The sequence below is a fragment of the Dromiciops gliroides genome, chromosome 6 (assembly GCF_019393635.1).
Source record: "Dromiciops gliroides isolate mDroGli1 chromosome 6, mDroGli1.pri, whole genome shotgun sequence".
In the NCBI taxonomy this organism is placed as follows: Eukaryota; Metazoa; Chordata; class Mammalia; order Microbiotheria; family Microbiotheriidae; genus Dromiciops; species Dromiciops gliroides.
In genome coordinates, this window is record NC_057866.1 from 49471862 (window position 1) to 49489885 (window position 18024).

Sequence of the window (18024 nt, forward strand, 5' to 3'; positions counted from 1 at the left end):
TGAAGGTATGGGGAGGGGGGGACAGAATAAAGAAAAGAATGTCATGGTTAATTTCAAGATTATGAGCTTTAGTTACTGTATAGTGGTTCCCTTAATGGAAATAGATTAATTTAGTACAGAGATGGTTTTAGGGAAAATATAATAAATTACATTTTTAACATGTTGAGAAATCAAGGCTAGATATATATAACTGGAGATCATCTGCATAGAGGTAACAACTGAATCCATGGGAGGTGATGAGATCACCAATTAAATGAGCTCAAAGGAAAAAGAAAAACAGTTCAGAAGCCAGAAGAATAGCCACACAAAGGGCAGGAAGATGAAGATCTGGTAAGTATGACTGAGGAGGAGTGGCTAGAGATAAGAGAAGAATCAAGAGAAAAGTTATGAAAACCAAAGGAGAGAGTACCCAAGAAGAGAGGTAGCCAATAGTCTCAAAAACAGCAAGGAGGTAACATAGAATGAAGCATGAGAAAAGGCCACTGGAATTAGCAATTAAGACATTGCTAGAATCTTGGAGAGAGCATTTTCAGTCAAGAGGTGGGATTAGAAGTCAAGTTAGATGAGAGTGAGAAGAAAAGTAGATGGTAAAAACAGATAAAAATTAGAAGAGACCTGATCAAGGTCTCTTCCCACTTATTGTTGGGGGGAGAATTTTTGACCAAATAAGGGACAGAAACAATTATAACAGATGAAATGAGTACTTTTGATTACATGAAAACAAATCACTTTTCCACGAAGTCAAAGCACTAGGCTAAGAGGCAAAGCAGATAGCTGGGACCAAAAAAAACCCCAAACCAAACCAGACCAACAACAACAACAACAAAATCAAAAAAACCCACATCTTTGTATTAAATATCGCTGATAGGAGGCTGATATCCTGGGCTGGAGCCAAGACAGTGGAGTAGAAGAAACACTACTGCCAGGCTCCCTCAACATTCCCCTAAAAACAACTTTATAAGGATGCCTCAAATCAAAGTCTGAAGCACTAATCTGGTAAGTCATCTGTTTTCCCAGTTCAAACAAAGTGGGAAAAAAAAAGATCTAGTATTACACTCCTTTTGCAAATAATACCAATTTTTTTCAAAGGAATGTTGTTGGTATTAAGGTACTTTCAAAATACTTCATATGTACAATGATCCTAAGAACAAGCTTAACACTTCTCCAAAGTCTGATTTCCCCAATATAAAGAATATGAAATCTAAAAGGTTTCCTTCTTTTGTTTACCCTTCATATGTGTTCTGCTAAAGAATTTATAAATATTGTAAATTAGCTCATCCACTTACCTTATGTCTAATGAAATTTATTAGCTTACTGTATCCATAAAATTCCCCCTACCAACAAAAGGTCAGGATGAGACATTTTCCAAGTCCAAGAAAACTTAAAAGGTCTGTGACACTGGGGAAGGGACTGGCTCCAAAGACAACACATAAAAGGGAGGATGGGGGGTGGTAGAAGTTCAGAAAGTCAAAAACAGAGTAAAGAAGAATGAAAGTTGACCAACCTAGGACTCTTCCAAAAATGGATGTCCTGGCAGTAAGCCAGCATGGTAGAGGGTTATAAGGGTTTGCTTTTAGTTATGGAGGGGATGGAAGAGAAAGAAAAGTGTGTTAACTGAAAATAATTTTTTTTTAAAAGATGAGCAGGACACCTTTAAAAGAGAATAGATTTATTCTATGTGCATATATCATATGTGTGTACATACATTTTAAAGCAAACTATGTAATAGAAATTAGAGGATTTTTATATAATCTTTTAATTTTTTAAAATTTTGTATGTAGAAACGTTCATTTTTCAATGTTTAAGTCCTGAATGAAAAAAACTAAAACAACAAAAACAAAGGCTCCAAATATAGACACCCAAATATTTATATCGGTACATTTTTGTGGTAGAAAAGAACTGGAAATTAAGTAATGCCCCATTCACTAGGGATGGTTAAACAAATTGTGGTACATGAATACAAAGGAATATTATTATGTAATAAGAAACAGTGAATATAGATAAGCACGGAAAACCTTAAATGAACTGATATGAAGGTAAACAAAGCCAAGATGTATAACGTATGTATGATGTGTGATCACTACAAAGATGCAAATGGGAAGAATGATGATCACAAAACTATGAAAATGAATACTGCAAAAGTACAAAGAATAAGCATCCCCAAAGAAGAGATAAGACCCTTCCCCTAACTCTTTTGCAGAGGTTAAGAGGTTCACAGATCTGAAAAACCGCATTTATTATCAGATTTTTTTTCAATGTAGTAAAAGAATCTGATTTCTTTTCCTTTTCCCCTTTATTTCTTTTTATAAAACACTCCTGGTTATAAAGAACGGTTCTCTGGAAGGGAGAAGGGGGAAAGATAAAGGAGAAAAATAAGGTGAAATAAATATAAAAGATAACAATAAAAATTTATTTCAAGAAAAAGGAAGAGATATACAATGACATCATGAAAAGATGGCAGGATCAAGTGTGAGTTTTTAAAACATGTCAGACACACGGACATGTTTGTAAGCAACAGAAAAAGAGCCAGTTGATAAAGAGAGCTGGTAGATAGGAGAAGAAAAGGGAATAAATGAAGAAACAAGTTCCCAGGAAAAATGAAGGAGAATCATGCCCACAAGTAGTGAGGTTGGTCCTTTAGCGTGCTCTAAATACATGAACTACAAATATCCTTTTCAAAATGATATTACTACATATATTCTTTGCCTTCCCTACTTTTGAGCAATGATTTTATTTCTCTACTGGCTTTTCTTCATATATGTATATTGTGTATTCCTTAGTCCCTTGGTGATCACTTCAATGCAGAAAACAAAATATTTCTCAAAGTTGAAATCATGACCTGAAGATCAATGCAATCCATGCTTGGAACTAATTCTCAAGGTTTTCATTCTAAGAACTAGCTCATACCTCAAAAACCCCTGTTGTCCTTGCTCTTTCATATCCTAATTCATATATGATGAAATCTATGTTTATAATTTTCTTTCTTTTTAAACTGTAACAGCAGAGCCAAGATGGCGGAGAGGAAGCAACAAGCTGCCTGAGCTCTCCTTCTGTTCCCTCTAAAAGAACATTAAATCAAGCCTCTGGACGGATTCTGAAACTACAGAACCTGCAAAGAGACAGAGACACAGTCTTCCAACCAGAGATAATTTAGAAGACTTCAGGAAAAGGTCGGTCTGACTCGGGCAAAAGGGAGGCCCAGCGTAGGGCTGTAGCGCAGCACCAAGGGGGTCAGGGCAAGTCAGCAGGAGCTGCGGGCCACAGCCGAACAACTGAGGCCCCTGGAACCTGGCTCAAAAATCTGGTGTCCAAGAAGGACAGTGGAAAAACCTACCTGCACCAGCCGAGAGGGCAAGTTGCCAGCTGCAGGGCCACAAACGGGACAGATGGGATCAGGCAGCTGGCCAAGCGCGCTCAGATAGGAAGTGCCAGGGGAGCAAACTGCACACACTATAAAGGCCTCAGAGTAAAAAGCCGGTCAAATGAAAAAAAGTGCATAATTTCACTGAAGAAAACAATGCCTTAAAAAATTCATTTGGCCAAATGGAAAAAAAGGTGCATAATCTCATTGAAGAAAACAATGCCTTAAAAAATTCACTTGGCCAAATAGAAAAAAAGGTACATAATCTCACTGAAGAAAACAATGCCTTAAAAATTAAAATTGGACAGTTGGAAGATAAGGAATCCATGAGACACCAGGAATCAGTCAAGCAGAATCAAAAGAATAAAAAAATAGAAGAAAATGTGAAATACCTCATTGGAAAGACAACTGATCTGGAAAACAGATCCAGGAGAGATAATTTGAGAATCATTGGACTGCCTGAAAGCCATGACCAGAAAAAGAATCTAGACACCATATTCCAGGAAATTATTAAGGAGAACTGCCCTGATATCATAGAATCAGAGGATAAAATCATCATTGAAAGAATCCACCAATCACCTCCTGAAAGAGACTCCAAAGGGAAAACTCCAAGGAATATTGTAGCCAAATTCCAGAATTATCAGGTGAAGGAGAAAATACTCCAAGCAGCCAGAAAGAAGCAATTTAAATATCATGGAGCCACAGTCAGGATTGCTCAAGACCTGGCAGCTTCAACATTAAAGGACCACAAGGCTTGGAATATGATATTCCAGGAGGCAAAGGAGCTTGGATTGCAGCCAAGAATCTATTACCCAGTAAAAATGTGCATTTTCTTTCAGGGGAAAAGATGGACATTTAATGACATTGAGGACTTTCAATCTTTCCTGGTGAAAAGACCAGAACTGAATAGAAAATTTGATCTCAACATACAAGACTCAAGAGAAGTTTAAAAAGGTAAACAGAGGGGGGAAAAAAAAAGGTTACCCTATTAGGTTAAACTGTTTATATCCCTACACAGGAAGATAATACTCATAACTCTTAAGAACTGTAAATGTATTTGGGCAGAGAGAAGGTCTTTACAAAGAGGGTATAAATATAAATTGTCTTTGATGTGATGATACAAAAAAGAATTAAGGGGTTAAAAAGGAAGTCTATGGGGAGGAGAGGAAAGGGGAGGTGGAATGGGATGAATTATATCATATGAAGAGGTAAAAAAAAAACCTATTACAATAGAGGGAAAGAAAGGAGGGGGGAACATTGTTTCAACCCTAATCTCATTAGATTTGATTCAAAGAGGGAATAACATATACGTTCATTGGGATAAAGAAACTTAGCTCATTCTTTAGGGAAGCAAAAGGGGAAGGGAAAGGGGGGGACTGATAGAAGGGAGGAGAAAAGCAAGGGAGAAAAGGGTAAAGAAAAGGGGGGGTGATAAAAAGGGAGGGCAGATTGGGGGAGGCAGGGGTAAGAAGTAAAACGTCCATGAGGAGGAATAGGGTGAAAGAAGCGGGGAAAAGTACAAAGGGGGTAAATAGAATGGAGGGAAATAGACAGTCAGTAATAATAACTGTGAATGTGAATGGGATGAACTCTGCTATAAAACGGAAGTGAATTGCAGAGTGGATTAAAAACCAGAATCCTACAATATGCTGTTTACAAGAAACACATTTGAAGCAGAGATATACACACAGAGTAAAGGTAAAAGGCTGGAGCAGAATATATTATGCCTCAGCTAAAGTAAAAAAAGCAAGGGTAGCAATCCTTATCTCAGACAAAGCACAGGCAAAAATAGATCTCATTAAAAGAGATAAGGAAGGAAATTACATCTTGCTAAAAGGTACAATAGATAATGAAGTAATATCAATATTAAATATGTATGTGCCAAGTGGTATAGCATCCAAGTTCTTAGAGGAGAAGTTAAATGAGTTACAAGAGGAATTAGACAGTAATACTATACTAGTGGGGGATCTGAATCTCCCCCTCTCAGAATTAGATAAATCTAGCTGAAAAATAAATAAGAAAGAAGTGAAAGAGGTGAATAGATTACCAGAAAAGTTAGACATGTTAGATGTCTGGAGAAAACTGAATGAGGATAGAAAGGAATATACCTTTTTTCTCAGCAGTACATGGCACATTTTCTAAAATTGACCATGTATTAGGGCACAAAAACATCATAGTCAAATGTAGAAAGGCAGAAATAGTAAATGCATCCTTCTCATATCATGATGCAATAAAAATTACATGTAAAAAAGAGCCAGGGAAAAGTAGAATGAAAATCAATTGGAAGACTCAATTTTTAAAAGGTAAACAGGGGGGGGGGGGGAAGGTTACTCAATTAGGTTAAACTGCTTATATCCCTACACGGGAAGATAATACTCATAACTCTTAAGAACTGTAAATGTATTTGGGCAGAGAGAAGGACTTTACACAGAGGATATAAATATAAACTGTCTTTGATGTGATGATACAAAAAAAAATTTAGGGGTTAAAAAGGGGGTCTATGGGGAGGAGAGGAAAGGGGAGGTGGAATGGGATGAATTATATCATATGAAGAGGTGAAAAAAAAACCTATTACAATAGAGGGAAAGAAAGGAGGGGTGAACATTGTTTCAACCCTATTCTCATTAGATTTGATTCAAAGAGGGAATAACATATACGTTCATTGGGATAAAGAAACTTAACTCATTCTTTAGGGAATCAAAAGGGGAAGGGAAGGGGGGGACTGATAGAAGAGAGGACAAAAGCAAGGGAGAAAAGGGTAAAGAAAAGAGAGGGGGGTGATAAAAAGGGAGGGCAAATTGGGGGAGGCAGGGGTAAGAAGTAAAACGTCGGTGAGGAGGAATAGGGTGAAAGAAAGGGGGAAAAGTACAAAGGGGGTAAATAGAATGGAGGGGAATAGACAGTCAATAATAATAACTGTGAATGTGAATGGGATGAACTCTGCTATAAAATGGAAGCAAATTGCAGAGTGGATTAAAAACCAGAATCCTACAATATGCTGTTTACAAGAAACACATTTGAAGCAGAGATATACACACAGAGTAAAGGTAAAAGGCTGGAGCAGAATATATTATGCTTCAGCTAAAGTAAAAAAAGCAGGGGTAGCAATCCTTTTCTCAGACAAAGCGCAGGCAAAAATAGATCTCATTAAAAGAGATAAGGAAGGAAATTACATCTTGCTAAAAGGTACTATAGATAATGAAGCAATATCAATATTAAATATGTATGCGCCAAGTGGTATAGCATCCAAGTTCTTAGAGGAGAAGTTAAATGAGTTACAAGAGGAATTAGACAGTAATACTATACTAGTGGGGGATCTGAATCTCCCCCTCTCAGAATTAGATAAATCTAGCCAAAAAATAAATAAGAAAGAAGTGAAAGAGGTGAATAGATTACTAGAAAAGTTAGACATGATAGATGTCTGGAGAAAATTGAATGGGGATAGAAAGGAATATACCATTTTCTCAGCAGTACATGGCACATTTGCAAAAACTGATCACGTATTAGGGCACAAAAACATCATAGTCAAATGTAGAAAGGCAGAAATAGTAAATGCATCCTTCTTAGATCATGATGCAATAAAAATTACATGTAAGAAAGAGCCAGGGAAAAGTAGACTGAAAATCAATTGGAAACTAAATAATTTCATTCTAAAGAATGAATGGGCCAAACAACAAATCATAGAAACAATCAATAACTTTATCCAAGAGAATGACAATGAGACAACATACCAAAATCTATGGGATGCAGCCAAAGCAGTGCTTAAGGGAAATTTTATAGCTCTAACTGCTTACATGAATAAAAAAGAGAAAGAGGAGATTAATGAATTGGGCATGCAACTTAAAAAGCTAGAAAAAGAACAAATTAGAAATCCCCACTTAGATACTAAACTAGAGATCCTGAAAATTAAAGGAAAAATTAATAAGATTGAAAGCAAAAAAACTATAGAATTAATGAATAAAACTAAGAGCTGTTTTTATGAAAAAAACAATAAAATAGATAAAATATTGGTTAATTTGATTACAAAAAGAGAAAGAAGAAAACCAAATTACCAGTATCAAAAATGAAAAGGGTGATGTTACCACCAATGAAGTGGAAATTTAGTCAATAATTAGGAATTATTTTGCCCAACTGTATGCCAATAAATTTGACAATCTAAATGAAATGGATGAATATTTACAAAAATACAAATTGCCCAGGTTAACTGAAGAGGAAATAAAATCCTTAAATAAACCCATATTAGAAAAAGAAATTGAACAAGCCATTAATGAACTCCCTAAGAAAAAATCCCCAGGGCCAGATGGGTTTACAGGTGAATTTTGCCAAACATTTAAAGAACAATTAATTCCAATATTATAAAAATTATTTGGAAAAATAGGTGAAGGAGTTCTACCAAATTCGTTTTATGACACAAATATGGTGGTGATACCAAAACCAGGCAAAGCAAAAACAGAGAAAGAAAATTACAGACCAATTTCCCCAATGAATATTGATGCTAAAATCTTAAATAAGATATTAGCAAGGAGATTACAGCAAGTGATCACCAGGATAATACACTATGACCAGGTGGGATTTATACCAGGAATGCAGGGCTGGTTCAACATTAGGAAAACTATTAACATAATCAACCACATCAATAAGAAAACGAACGAAAATCATGATTATCCCAATAGATGCAGAGAAAGCTTTTGACAAAATACAGCACCCATTCCTAATAAAAACACTATAGAGAGTTTAGGAATAGGTGGAGCTTTCCTTAAATTAATAAACAGTATCTACTTAAAGCCATCAGCAAGTATTATATGCAATGGAGATAAATTAGAGGCCTTCCCAATAAGATCAGGGGTGAAACAGGGATGTCCATTATCACCCCTATTATTTAATACTGTACTAGAAATGTTAGCTTTAGCAATCAGAGAAGAAAAAGGAATTAAAGGAATTAGAATAGGCAAGGAGGAAACAAAACTATCACTCTTTGCAGATGATATGATGGTATACTTAAAGAATCCTAGAGAATCAACTCGAAAATTACTTGAAACAATTAACAACTTTAGCAAAGTAGCAGGATATAAAATAAATCCAAATAAATCATCAGCATTTCTATACATGACCAACAAAGTCCAGCAGCAAGAGATAGAAAGAGAAATTCCATTTAAAGTAACGGTAGATAATATAAAATACTTGGGAGTCTACTTGCCAAGAGAAACCTAGGAACTCTATGAACACAACTACCAAACACTCTTCACACAAATCAAATCAGATCTAAATAACTGGAAAGATATCAATTGCTCATGGATAGGCAGAGCTAATATAGTAAAAATGACAATACTACCCAAATTAATTTACTTATTCAGTGCCATACCAATCGGACTACCTAAAAATTATTTTATAGAGTTAGAAAAAATAACAAAATTCATCTGGAAAAACAAAAAATCAAGAATATCCAGGGAAATAATGAAAAAAAATTTGCAAGAAGGTGGGTTAGCGGTACCAAACCTGGAGCTTTACTATAAAGCGGCAGTCATCAAAACTATTTGGTACTGGCTAAGAAATAGAGTGGTAGATCAATGGAATAGGCTAGGCTCAGGAAATGCAGTAGTAAATGACACTAGCAATGTAGTGTTTGATAAACCCAAAGACTCCAGCTTCTGGGATAGGAACTCAGTATTTGACAAAAACTGCTGGGAAAATTGGAAGATAGTATGGCAGAAATTAGGCATAGACCAACATCTTACACCTTATACTAAAATAAAGTCAAAATGGATACATGATTTAGACATAAGAGGTAAATTAGGAGAGAAAGGAATAGTATACCTATCAGATCTTTGGAAAGGAGAACAGTTTATGACCAAACAAGAGATAGAGTAACAATGCATCCAAAATTAGAAGGGAGGCAGAAAGCTGGGAAACAATTTTTGTGGCCAGTATTTCTGATAAAGACCTCATTTCTAAAATATATAGGGAACTAAATAAAACTTATAAGAATCCAAGTCATTCCACAATTAAGAAATGGTCAAAGGATATGAACAGGAAGTTTTCTGATGAAGAAACCAAAGCTATCTATTCCCATATGAAAAAATGCTCTAAATCTCTAATGATTAGAGAGATGCAAATTAAAACAACTCTGAGGTACCACCTGACACCTATCAGATTAGCTAAAATGACAAAAAAGGAAAATAATAAATGTTGGAGAAGCTGTGGAAAAATTGGAACACTAATGCATTGTTGGTGGAGCTGTGAACTGATCCAACCATTCTGGAGAGCAATTTGGAATTATACCCAAAGGGCAATAAAGCTGTGCATACCCTTTGACCCAGCAATACCACTTTTGGGTCTTTTTCCCAAAGAAATCATGGAAAGGGGAAAGGGACCCATATGTACAAAAATATTTATAGCTGCTCTTTATGTGGTGGCAAGGAATTGGAAGTTGAGGAGATGCCCATCAATTGGGGAATGGCTGGACAAGTTGTGGTATATGAATACAATGGAACACTATTGTGCTGTAAGAAACAATGAGCAGGAGGAGTTCAGAGAAACCTGGAGGGTCTTGCATGGGCTGATGATGAGTGAGATGAGCAGAACCAGAAGAACACTGTACACAGTATCATCAACATTGAGAGTTGATCTACTGTGATGGACTATATTCTTCTCAACAATGCAATGGTACAGAAGAGTTCCAGGGAACTCATGAAAGAAGAGGATCTCCAATTCCAAGAAAAAAAAAAAAAGAACTGTGGAGTATAGATGCTGAATGAACCATACTATTTCTTGTGTTTTTGATGCTGTTGTTTTTCTATTTTGAGGTTTTTCGTCATTGCTCTGATTTTTCTCTTATAATATGACTAATGCAGAAATATGTTTAATGTTATTATGTATATGTGTGTATGTATGTATATATATATATATATATAAACCTGTATCAGATTACTTGCTGTCTGGGGGGGGGGGAGACAGAAAAATCTGAAATTGGAAAGCTTGTATAAACAAAAGTTGAGAACTATCTTTACATGTAACAGGAAAAAAAAATAAAATAAACTGTAACACACAAAAATAAACACTGAAACATCTGAAAGACCCATTTTTCTGGAAGAGCACCTGTATAACTGACTAAAAGGTGAAGTGACTTCTAACATGAATGTTAGATCATAAACTATTATCAACCTATAATCTCTGTCTATTCGTCAAAAATATTTTAATTCTATGAAACAATAGGTGGTCACTCCAAAAAAGTTTTACTTCAAAGAAATTCTATAAAAAGGTGAAAAAACTCATATTTAATCTTTTTTTTTTTAAGTGAGGCAATTGGGATTAAGTGATTTGCCCAGGGTCACACAGCTAGTAAGTGTTAACTGTCTGAGGCCAGATTTGAACTCAGGTACTCCTGACTCCAGGGCCGGTGCTCTATCCACTGTGCCATCTAGCTGCCCCCATATTTAATCTTAATCTCAAAATAAAAATAAATCTTTCTAAAAGATACTTACCATGTTTATGGACCATGTTGTCAATATCAAAATGATGTTCAGACTTACAGTGAGAAAATGTTTCTTCAGCAGAAGTGAATAACCTGACATGAAAACAAAGGCTTTGAGGGATACAGCCCAAAGAATAATAACAACAAACACGTATGCAGCATCTTGTTTCCAAAACTCTTGCAAATATTATCTCATTTAATCCTCTCAAAAACCAGTGAAGTACTATTATTATTCCCATTTTACAACTAAGGAAACCGAGGCAGAGGTGAAGTGACTGACTCAGTCACATAGGTGTGCATGTGCATGTGTATGCGTATATATATGTGTATGTGTATGCCTCAGGGTAAATTTGAAATCAGGTCTTCCTGACTCTACTTACTGAGCCACCTAGTTGACTCTAAATATTAAATGAGTATCACCTTATATTTCAATGAATCTGTGATCTCTTCAAAGTGGGTACTAGCTCCACTAAAAAAAATTCACAATCCTTTCCAGTCCTTCCTATATTGTGATTATTGTCCCCATCTTTCCATTAATACCGCACAAGGAATCCATCTCCTGTGCGAGATGTCTTACTCTAGCTCTTTTAACATTTTAATATATACCTGTGCAACACTCAGGCTGGCATCTGTTACGTCTTACTCTAAATATTCTTATTGGTATCTTTTGTCACCTACAAGTCTTCATTGCTAGTGAAGTCACCTGTAATTGTAATTCTTTAGAAACTGTTTTATTTAAATCTTTATCCCTTTCGTTCTGGTTTTGACCTTTGTTCTGACCAATCCATTGTATCTGTGGGTACAGTAGACGAATTTTGAAACGACTCTCACATCTATGACCAGTTGTTTCATTGTTAATAAACTGTAATTCATTTCCTTTTGGGGGTTCACTCTATCCACTGACTGCTGACACACTCTTCTTGAAGAAAGTTTGTTAAACATGATCTAAGGATTCTGATCTTTCTATAAGTTTAAGCAAACTTGTATTTCTTTATCTCAAACCACATTTTCCTTCCCAGGTTGAAAAGATCAAAGATTTAGTTAAATTTTCACCTTTTTTCCCAATTGTATGAAAGTCACCAAGTATCAAGGTAAATGTTCAATTAGTTTACAGGCTCTTCAATACAACAAACATTTATTGCGCACTATGTGATATGCACTTGGGACACAAAGACCAAAACAAAATAGCCCTCACCTCTAGAAATGTACTTTATGGGGAGGGTACATGTCAAGTGCGAAACAGAATTTCTCGATTTATTTGGTCTCTGAATGAATGAAAAAATCTTTATTAAGTGCTTACTATGTGCCAGGTATCAGGAACATAAAATAGAAAAAGTCCCTGATCTCAAGGACCTAACACTATAATCAGGAAAACCAATATATGCAATAGAGGAGTTCAGCTTCAGAGTGGAAGAAAACCCCAAAGGGCCAAGGGTGCAGGGTCTATGGGCAAGGCCCAGGAATTTGTGGGACACACAGGGGTGTCTACAAAAAAGGATGGGCCTACCACCTTTGGGCAGTCAGTCTAAGGAACATAATGAAAAAAGGAAACTAGGTTCCCTCTACCAGGAGAGAAATGGGGACAAGGGGAAGCAGTGCCAACCAGGAGTCTGTGTTCACTGTGAGCAGGAAAAAACAGGATGACAAAGCATCCCATCAAAGGATGGTTCTTATTGTTGCCTTTGAGTGCACACTCATTGAAACCAACTCTGTCAACTTCTTTAATCTGTTTCCTTTAGGATAAACTTGACCTTTATTTCCATCTAGCTGCAACTTTGTTCTGGCACCTGTTTCAATGACAGGGATGTCAATATGGATGAAATTCAGTTCCTACTGTCAAGTAACCAATTCTCGGTTGTTGAACAAAGATCATTATCATTCATTCATAATACAAGCAGTTAAATTAATATTTACAAACAATTTTAAGAACCATTCCATTCTTAAGTACCTCTCTGTCCCCTTTTCTGTCACACCACGATCACTGGAAAAGGAGTCAGTATCAGACAAGAGAGGATTTTTTGCTTTTTTTTCTTTCAAGGGTTACTGTTGCCAAAAATTCTCCAACTTTCTAGTGATTAACATCTCCACATTTAGCCTGGTTCTCAGACAACAGAAGTAATCTATAGCTGGATTAATATTTGAAGCCCTTCCGGTTTGCTGCAACCTGCCAAGGTTTGCTTTTCATTTGCACAGGCTTCAAGAACACAGGGTCACCTCCAATGCATGAGGCATCAAAGTAGAAATTCTGTAGAAGCAGCATCTCAATTTACTTCAACTAGAAATTAGTCCTCAGAATCACAAAATTCAAGAGCTGGAATTTTAGAGATCATCTAATCCTAGGTTAAGCTAAGGTACAATTTTAGTTGTAACTTGCCCACTGTCACTCTGCTAGTTAGCAGCACAACCTGGACAAGAATCCAGGTATCCTGAATCATGGACCAGGATTCTTACAGCATCATACAACTAAGTCTGAGTTTTATTTGGCACTCATATAAATATATTTGCCCTTTTACTACCAAAGTGCATTTGTCTTCAAAATGATAGTCATTTGTATTTCATAAGGTTGTCTGTTACAAAATGTCCTGGACACATAAAGCCCTTTTTCTCTCTCTGGTAGCAGTAATCAAGACTATTTTCTACTTGGAAGTCTTCCCTTCTCTTCAAAGTGCAAACTGTACTTTTAAAGGCTCTGAGCTGGCACAGAATGCTGTTAGAGAAAAAAGGTGTAAGGCACAATTTATGAATCTGGCACATTCCCACAGGGCTTCAATGCTTCCAAAATGATCTTGTAGCGTTCCAAACCTACTTGGCATTCCAAACGTACAGGGACATCGTGAGGTCCAAAGCTCTTTACTATGTGACTTGCAAAACTGAAGGACACAAAGACTAGGACTGTGCAGAAAGTAAACTATATTCAATAGCATTACTGAGAACTGATTAAATGTCTCACATATGCTTAGTACATGCCCATCGACCATAGTTTGAACAACATTTTTCACCAATTAAGGATCTGTAGCACTCAGACCTGTCAATCTAAGTATGACATAGTAGAGAGTGCACAGGACTAGAAGTCAGAGGACACATTTGACACCAGCTCTTCAACACACTGTGACAACTTTGGGAAATCACTGAACTTCTGAGGTGCTTGACAAGAAAACTCTGAAGGTCATTTTGAGCTAAATCCTATTATTCTAATGAGTTACAAGGCAGGACTACTCACAAAGAATGGCAGCCCAAGAACAAAAAGCACCAGACTGGGAGCCAAGAGACCTTATTTTGAGCAAGAGTTCTGACATTGACTGGTCATATGAATTTGGACAAGTCACAGCATCACAGAATCTTAGGGATGGAAGGTATTCACTCCCAAAGCATCACTAGCACAGCAGGGCAAGGAGGGGATGTCCGCTAGCAAAAGAGTCATTTTATTTTGCATATATCCCCTGGCAGCTATTTTGTATATATGTGTGTATATGAAATTATATATACATGTGTGTGTCCATATGTTTATAAGGGACACAGAACTACATGGAGCACTGAGTCTGCAGTCAGAAGACCTGTGCTCAAATCCTTCTTGAGACATCTACCAGACAAATCACTTAAACCTCTATTTGCCTCCGTTTCCTCAAATGTAAAACTGGGATAAAAACAGCATCTACCTCACAGGGTTGCTAGGAGAATGAGATTAAATATTTGTAAAGTTCTTAGCAGAGTGCCTTGCATATAGTAGGCATGATAAAAATGCTTATTGCCCTCTCCTTTCCCCTCCCTTATCTTCTACCCTTAAGTTTTTCAGATCAATGCTTGGGTTTTTCTGAAAAATTTCAATTTCTGACTGGATCTGGCTTCTTTTCTCATTTAAATCATGGCTTGGGCCCCACCTTTTTTTCTCTGAAAAAGAATTTTCTCTTAGAATGTGTAATTGCCACAATTCCCAGCAAATGAGGGCTCCTCATACCTGAAACAGGACTCCCTCTACAATGTCCCTAAAAGTAGTCAGCCAGTATCTACTTGAAAGCCTCCAGATGTGGGGAGGTACTACGGTCAGTGACAGCCTCTTTCACCTTGGACAGCTCTTCACACACCCATCTAAACCCTACCTAAGTTCTACCCATTGCTCTTTGCTCTCTGGGGCCAAACAAAAAGAAGTCCAATCTCTTTTTCTATATATCACTTAAAATATTTTAAAACATGTCTTCTCGACTCTCCTCCTGGTTAAACATAACTAGTTCTTTCAAGTCATTCTTCTAGGGTAGTTTCAAGTAACTTCATCATTGTAATTGTCCTAGTCTCAACAGAATAAGTCCACTCTGTCAATATCATTCATAAAAGTGAGGCAACCAGAACTGAACAAAATACTATAAATATGCTAACTAGGGCAGAATTCATGTTATAGAACTACACATTTCCTAATCAATTCTTGTACAAACTTAATTTCTGATTCCTAGTGCAGGACTTTACATAAAGTCAATTAAACTCCATCCAATTTGAATCCAGCCAGTCAAAAACTTTTAAGATCCTAATTTTATCACCCAATATATATACTTCTCATCTGCAGAACTGATAAACATGATCTTTAGGGCTTCACCCAAGTCACTGGAAAAAACACTGGCTAGACCTCTTTGAACCTGTTTCTTATCTGTGAAATAGAGAATCGGACCACTGGGCTACACTTACTTCAGAATACTCTTTAGAGGAAAGTGTTATACAGGATACAAAAGTGTCCTCTTGCAGAAAGCATAAAGGAGAACACTGAAGCACCAATAGATGGAGGAATCATTATAAAACAAGCCTAACTCTCAGAATTAAAACACCACTAATTACTCTCACTTTGATCTTCAGAATTCAAATACAACATTTTTATAGCATTTAGGGCTAGAAGGAGTCTTAAAGAGTATCTATCCAACCTCTCCATTTCCCAGTGTAGGAAACTGAGGCCCAACGAGGCCAAGTGACTTAGGATCAGAACTAGCTGGAATTTCTGAGACCATCTGACTCATCCCCTCATTTGTAGTTAAGGAAACAACCCTAGAGAGGTAAAACAACTGGCCTACAATATTTATAGAGAGGGAAACATTTATTAAGCACAAGGTCACAGAAATAGTAAGTGCCAGAGCAAATACTGGAAGCAAGGTCCTCTCTAAATCTAGCACTCTTTCCCTACTCCCAGTTGCCTCCCTGGAGATGAGCTGAGTAGATTACCTGAAGTCACACAATTCTGTCACCTAAGACTACAGCTGATGGCAGAAAGCATTTAGACTGGAAGGTAAGATTAGACCTGGAAGGACATTCAGTCCATCCTCTACTCAGCAATCAAAATTAACTCCCTAGAGCTCAGGTCTGATGACATCACCCTCTCCCCCATGCATGTAGATTGCAGTGGCTCCCTATGACCCCCAGGTTTGGATTGAAACTCTTTTCTTTTAAAGCCCTTCATAACCTGGCTCATCTCCTTACTCCTATCTATTGCTAAAGCACAGGTCTAACCTGGCCATCTCCCCTCACTCTATGAACTCTGGTGGCTCCCTATCACCTCCAGGATCAAATATAAAATCCTCTGGGGTTCAATGCCCCTCCAGCTTTGCAAATCTGAGACCTGGTGTCCTTGCCTTCCTTGGTGTTCCTTACAGATGTGCACCCGTTGCTGTGTGTAAACTGTCTCCCTCACTGGGCTGGGAGCTCCTTGCAGAGCTGGGCCCATCCTTTGCTTTGCTTTGTAACAATCACCAGGCCTCTAGCACAATGCCTGGCACACAGTGGGTGCTTTTTAAACGGTGGATGATTGGACTCAGACTTGGGGTGCTTCAGGGGGAGGGGCCGAAGATCTAGTGGATGGAGACACGTGGAGTACCGCCCCCTCATCTTACAGAGGGTCACAGCCTAGTGTCAGGTGGGATTTGAACCCAGGGCCCTGGTCAAGGCTGCCATGCTCTTGACATGGGTGCTACGATTTCGTATCCGTACTTTACAGGTGAGAAAACTGAGGCTCGGCCTTGCCTCAGCGAGGCTGGGCCCGGGGCCCTCCCCCGCGTCTTCCTCCGGGGCCAGCCAACGAACCTGTCACAGAACAGGCAGGGGGTCTGCCGCTTCTCGCGGGGGGCGTCCGCCTCCTCTTCCTCCTCCTCCTCCCAGGCCGCCTCGTCTCCGCTGTCCGACAAGGCGGGCACCTCCTCGTCGGCCTCCTCCAGCCGGCGCCGGGCGCCTGACAAGCACAAAACAAGGTCTGAGGCCTCGGACCCGAGCCCGCCCGGCCGCCCACTCAGGCCCGGGACGCAGCTGGACCCGTTGCTAAGGGAAAGGGGATACCCACCGGTGACGCCCGTTGCTAGGGAGCACATGGCGGCCGCCCGCACGCGGGGAGAGGGGGGTAATCTCCGACGGGGTTGACAGCGGGGAGGGGGGCAGTAACCGGCGCGTGGGGTCCGGCGGGGCGAGGGCCGGGGGAAAGCGGCACGCACTCACGCACGTGCGCGCGCGAGGACGCACGCGGTCTGGAGCGTGGGTCTCCGGGGCGAGAGCGGAGATGGGCCGGAAGGAGATGAGGGAAGGGAAGGACGGTCTGCGCGCGCGCAGGCTGGCGCTCCCTCTTCCGGCTCTGCGAGGCGGCCCAGGCAGGGGAAGGGGGGGTCACGTGGGCACGACTCTTCTCCCTCTCCCCCCACCCCCGCTCAGTTTCTCCTTGGCAAAGGGGGCGGGGCCAGGGTTCTTGTTTGGCTGCTGCTACTCGCGGTGCTCCAGGGGCTAGACCCCTTGCTCAGCAGCTGGTGGACCAGGGTTCAAATTCTTCTTCTGAAAGCATAATCTGTGACCTTGGGAAGGTGACTCAGCCTCTCCGGGCGTACATTTCCTCCCCTGCAGAAGGAGGGGTGTGAACTAACTAAACGGCCTTGAAGATGCTATCTGCAGCTTCCCCCCACCCCCGTGCTGGTGCTTGGGGGAAGGCACACAAAGAGGCTTCCCCGTTACCTCGCTTCCCCTCTGCATCCCCCCTCCCAGATACTGCAGCGCAGCAACCAGGCTGAGGGAGGAGGGGGAGGAGGATGTCCTCCGAAATTAAGGGGATACAAAAAAAGCCCCGCCCACCTGCGCCACAAACACCCGGGCTCTATGCAGATGCCGCATTCTTCAAGCCTATACCCTGGAGCCCAGCCAAACTCATTTCAAAGCCGGGATGTCATTTCCCTCCAATCCGCAT

At 39.2% G+C, this 18024-nt stretch overlaps 1 protein-coding gene across 2 annotated transcripts in view; it reads right to left on the bottom strand.

The window, feature by feature from the left end:
* PRMT3 (protein arginine methyltransferase 3) overlaps positions 1-17376 on the bottom strand; it is a 145829-nt gene extending 128453 nt beyond the window's left edge. For both annotated transcript variants that reach the window (XM_043973313.1, XM_043973311.1), the window contains exons 1-3: positions 17140-17376; positions 16887-17031; positions 10843-10925 (exon numbers count right to left, since the gene is read on the bottom strand). In XM_043973313.1, coding sequence (XP_043829248.1) covers positions 10843-10925; positions 16887-17031; positions 17140-17167 — 256 coding nt within the window. In that variant the 5' untranslated portion in view covers positions 17168-17376. The remainder of the gene's footprint in view (positions 1-10842; positions 10926-16886; positions 17032-17139) is intronic.
* Between the last annotated feature and the right edge of the window lie 648 nt (positions 17377-18024).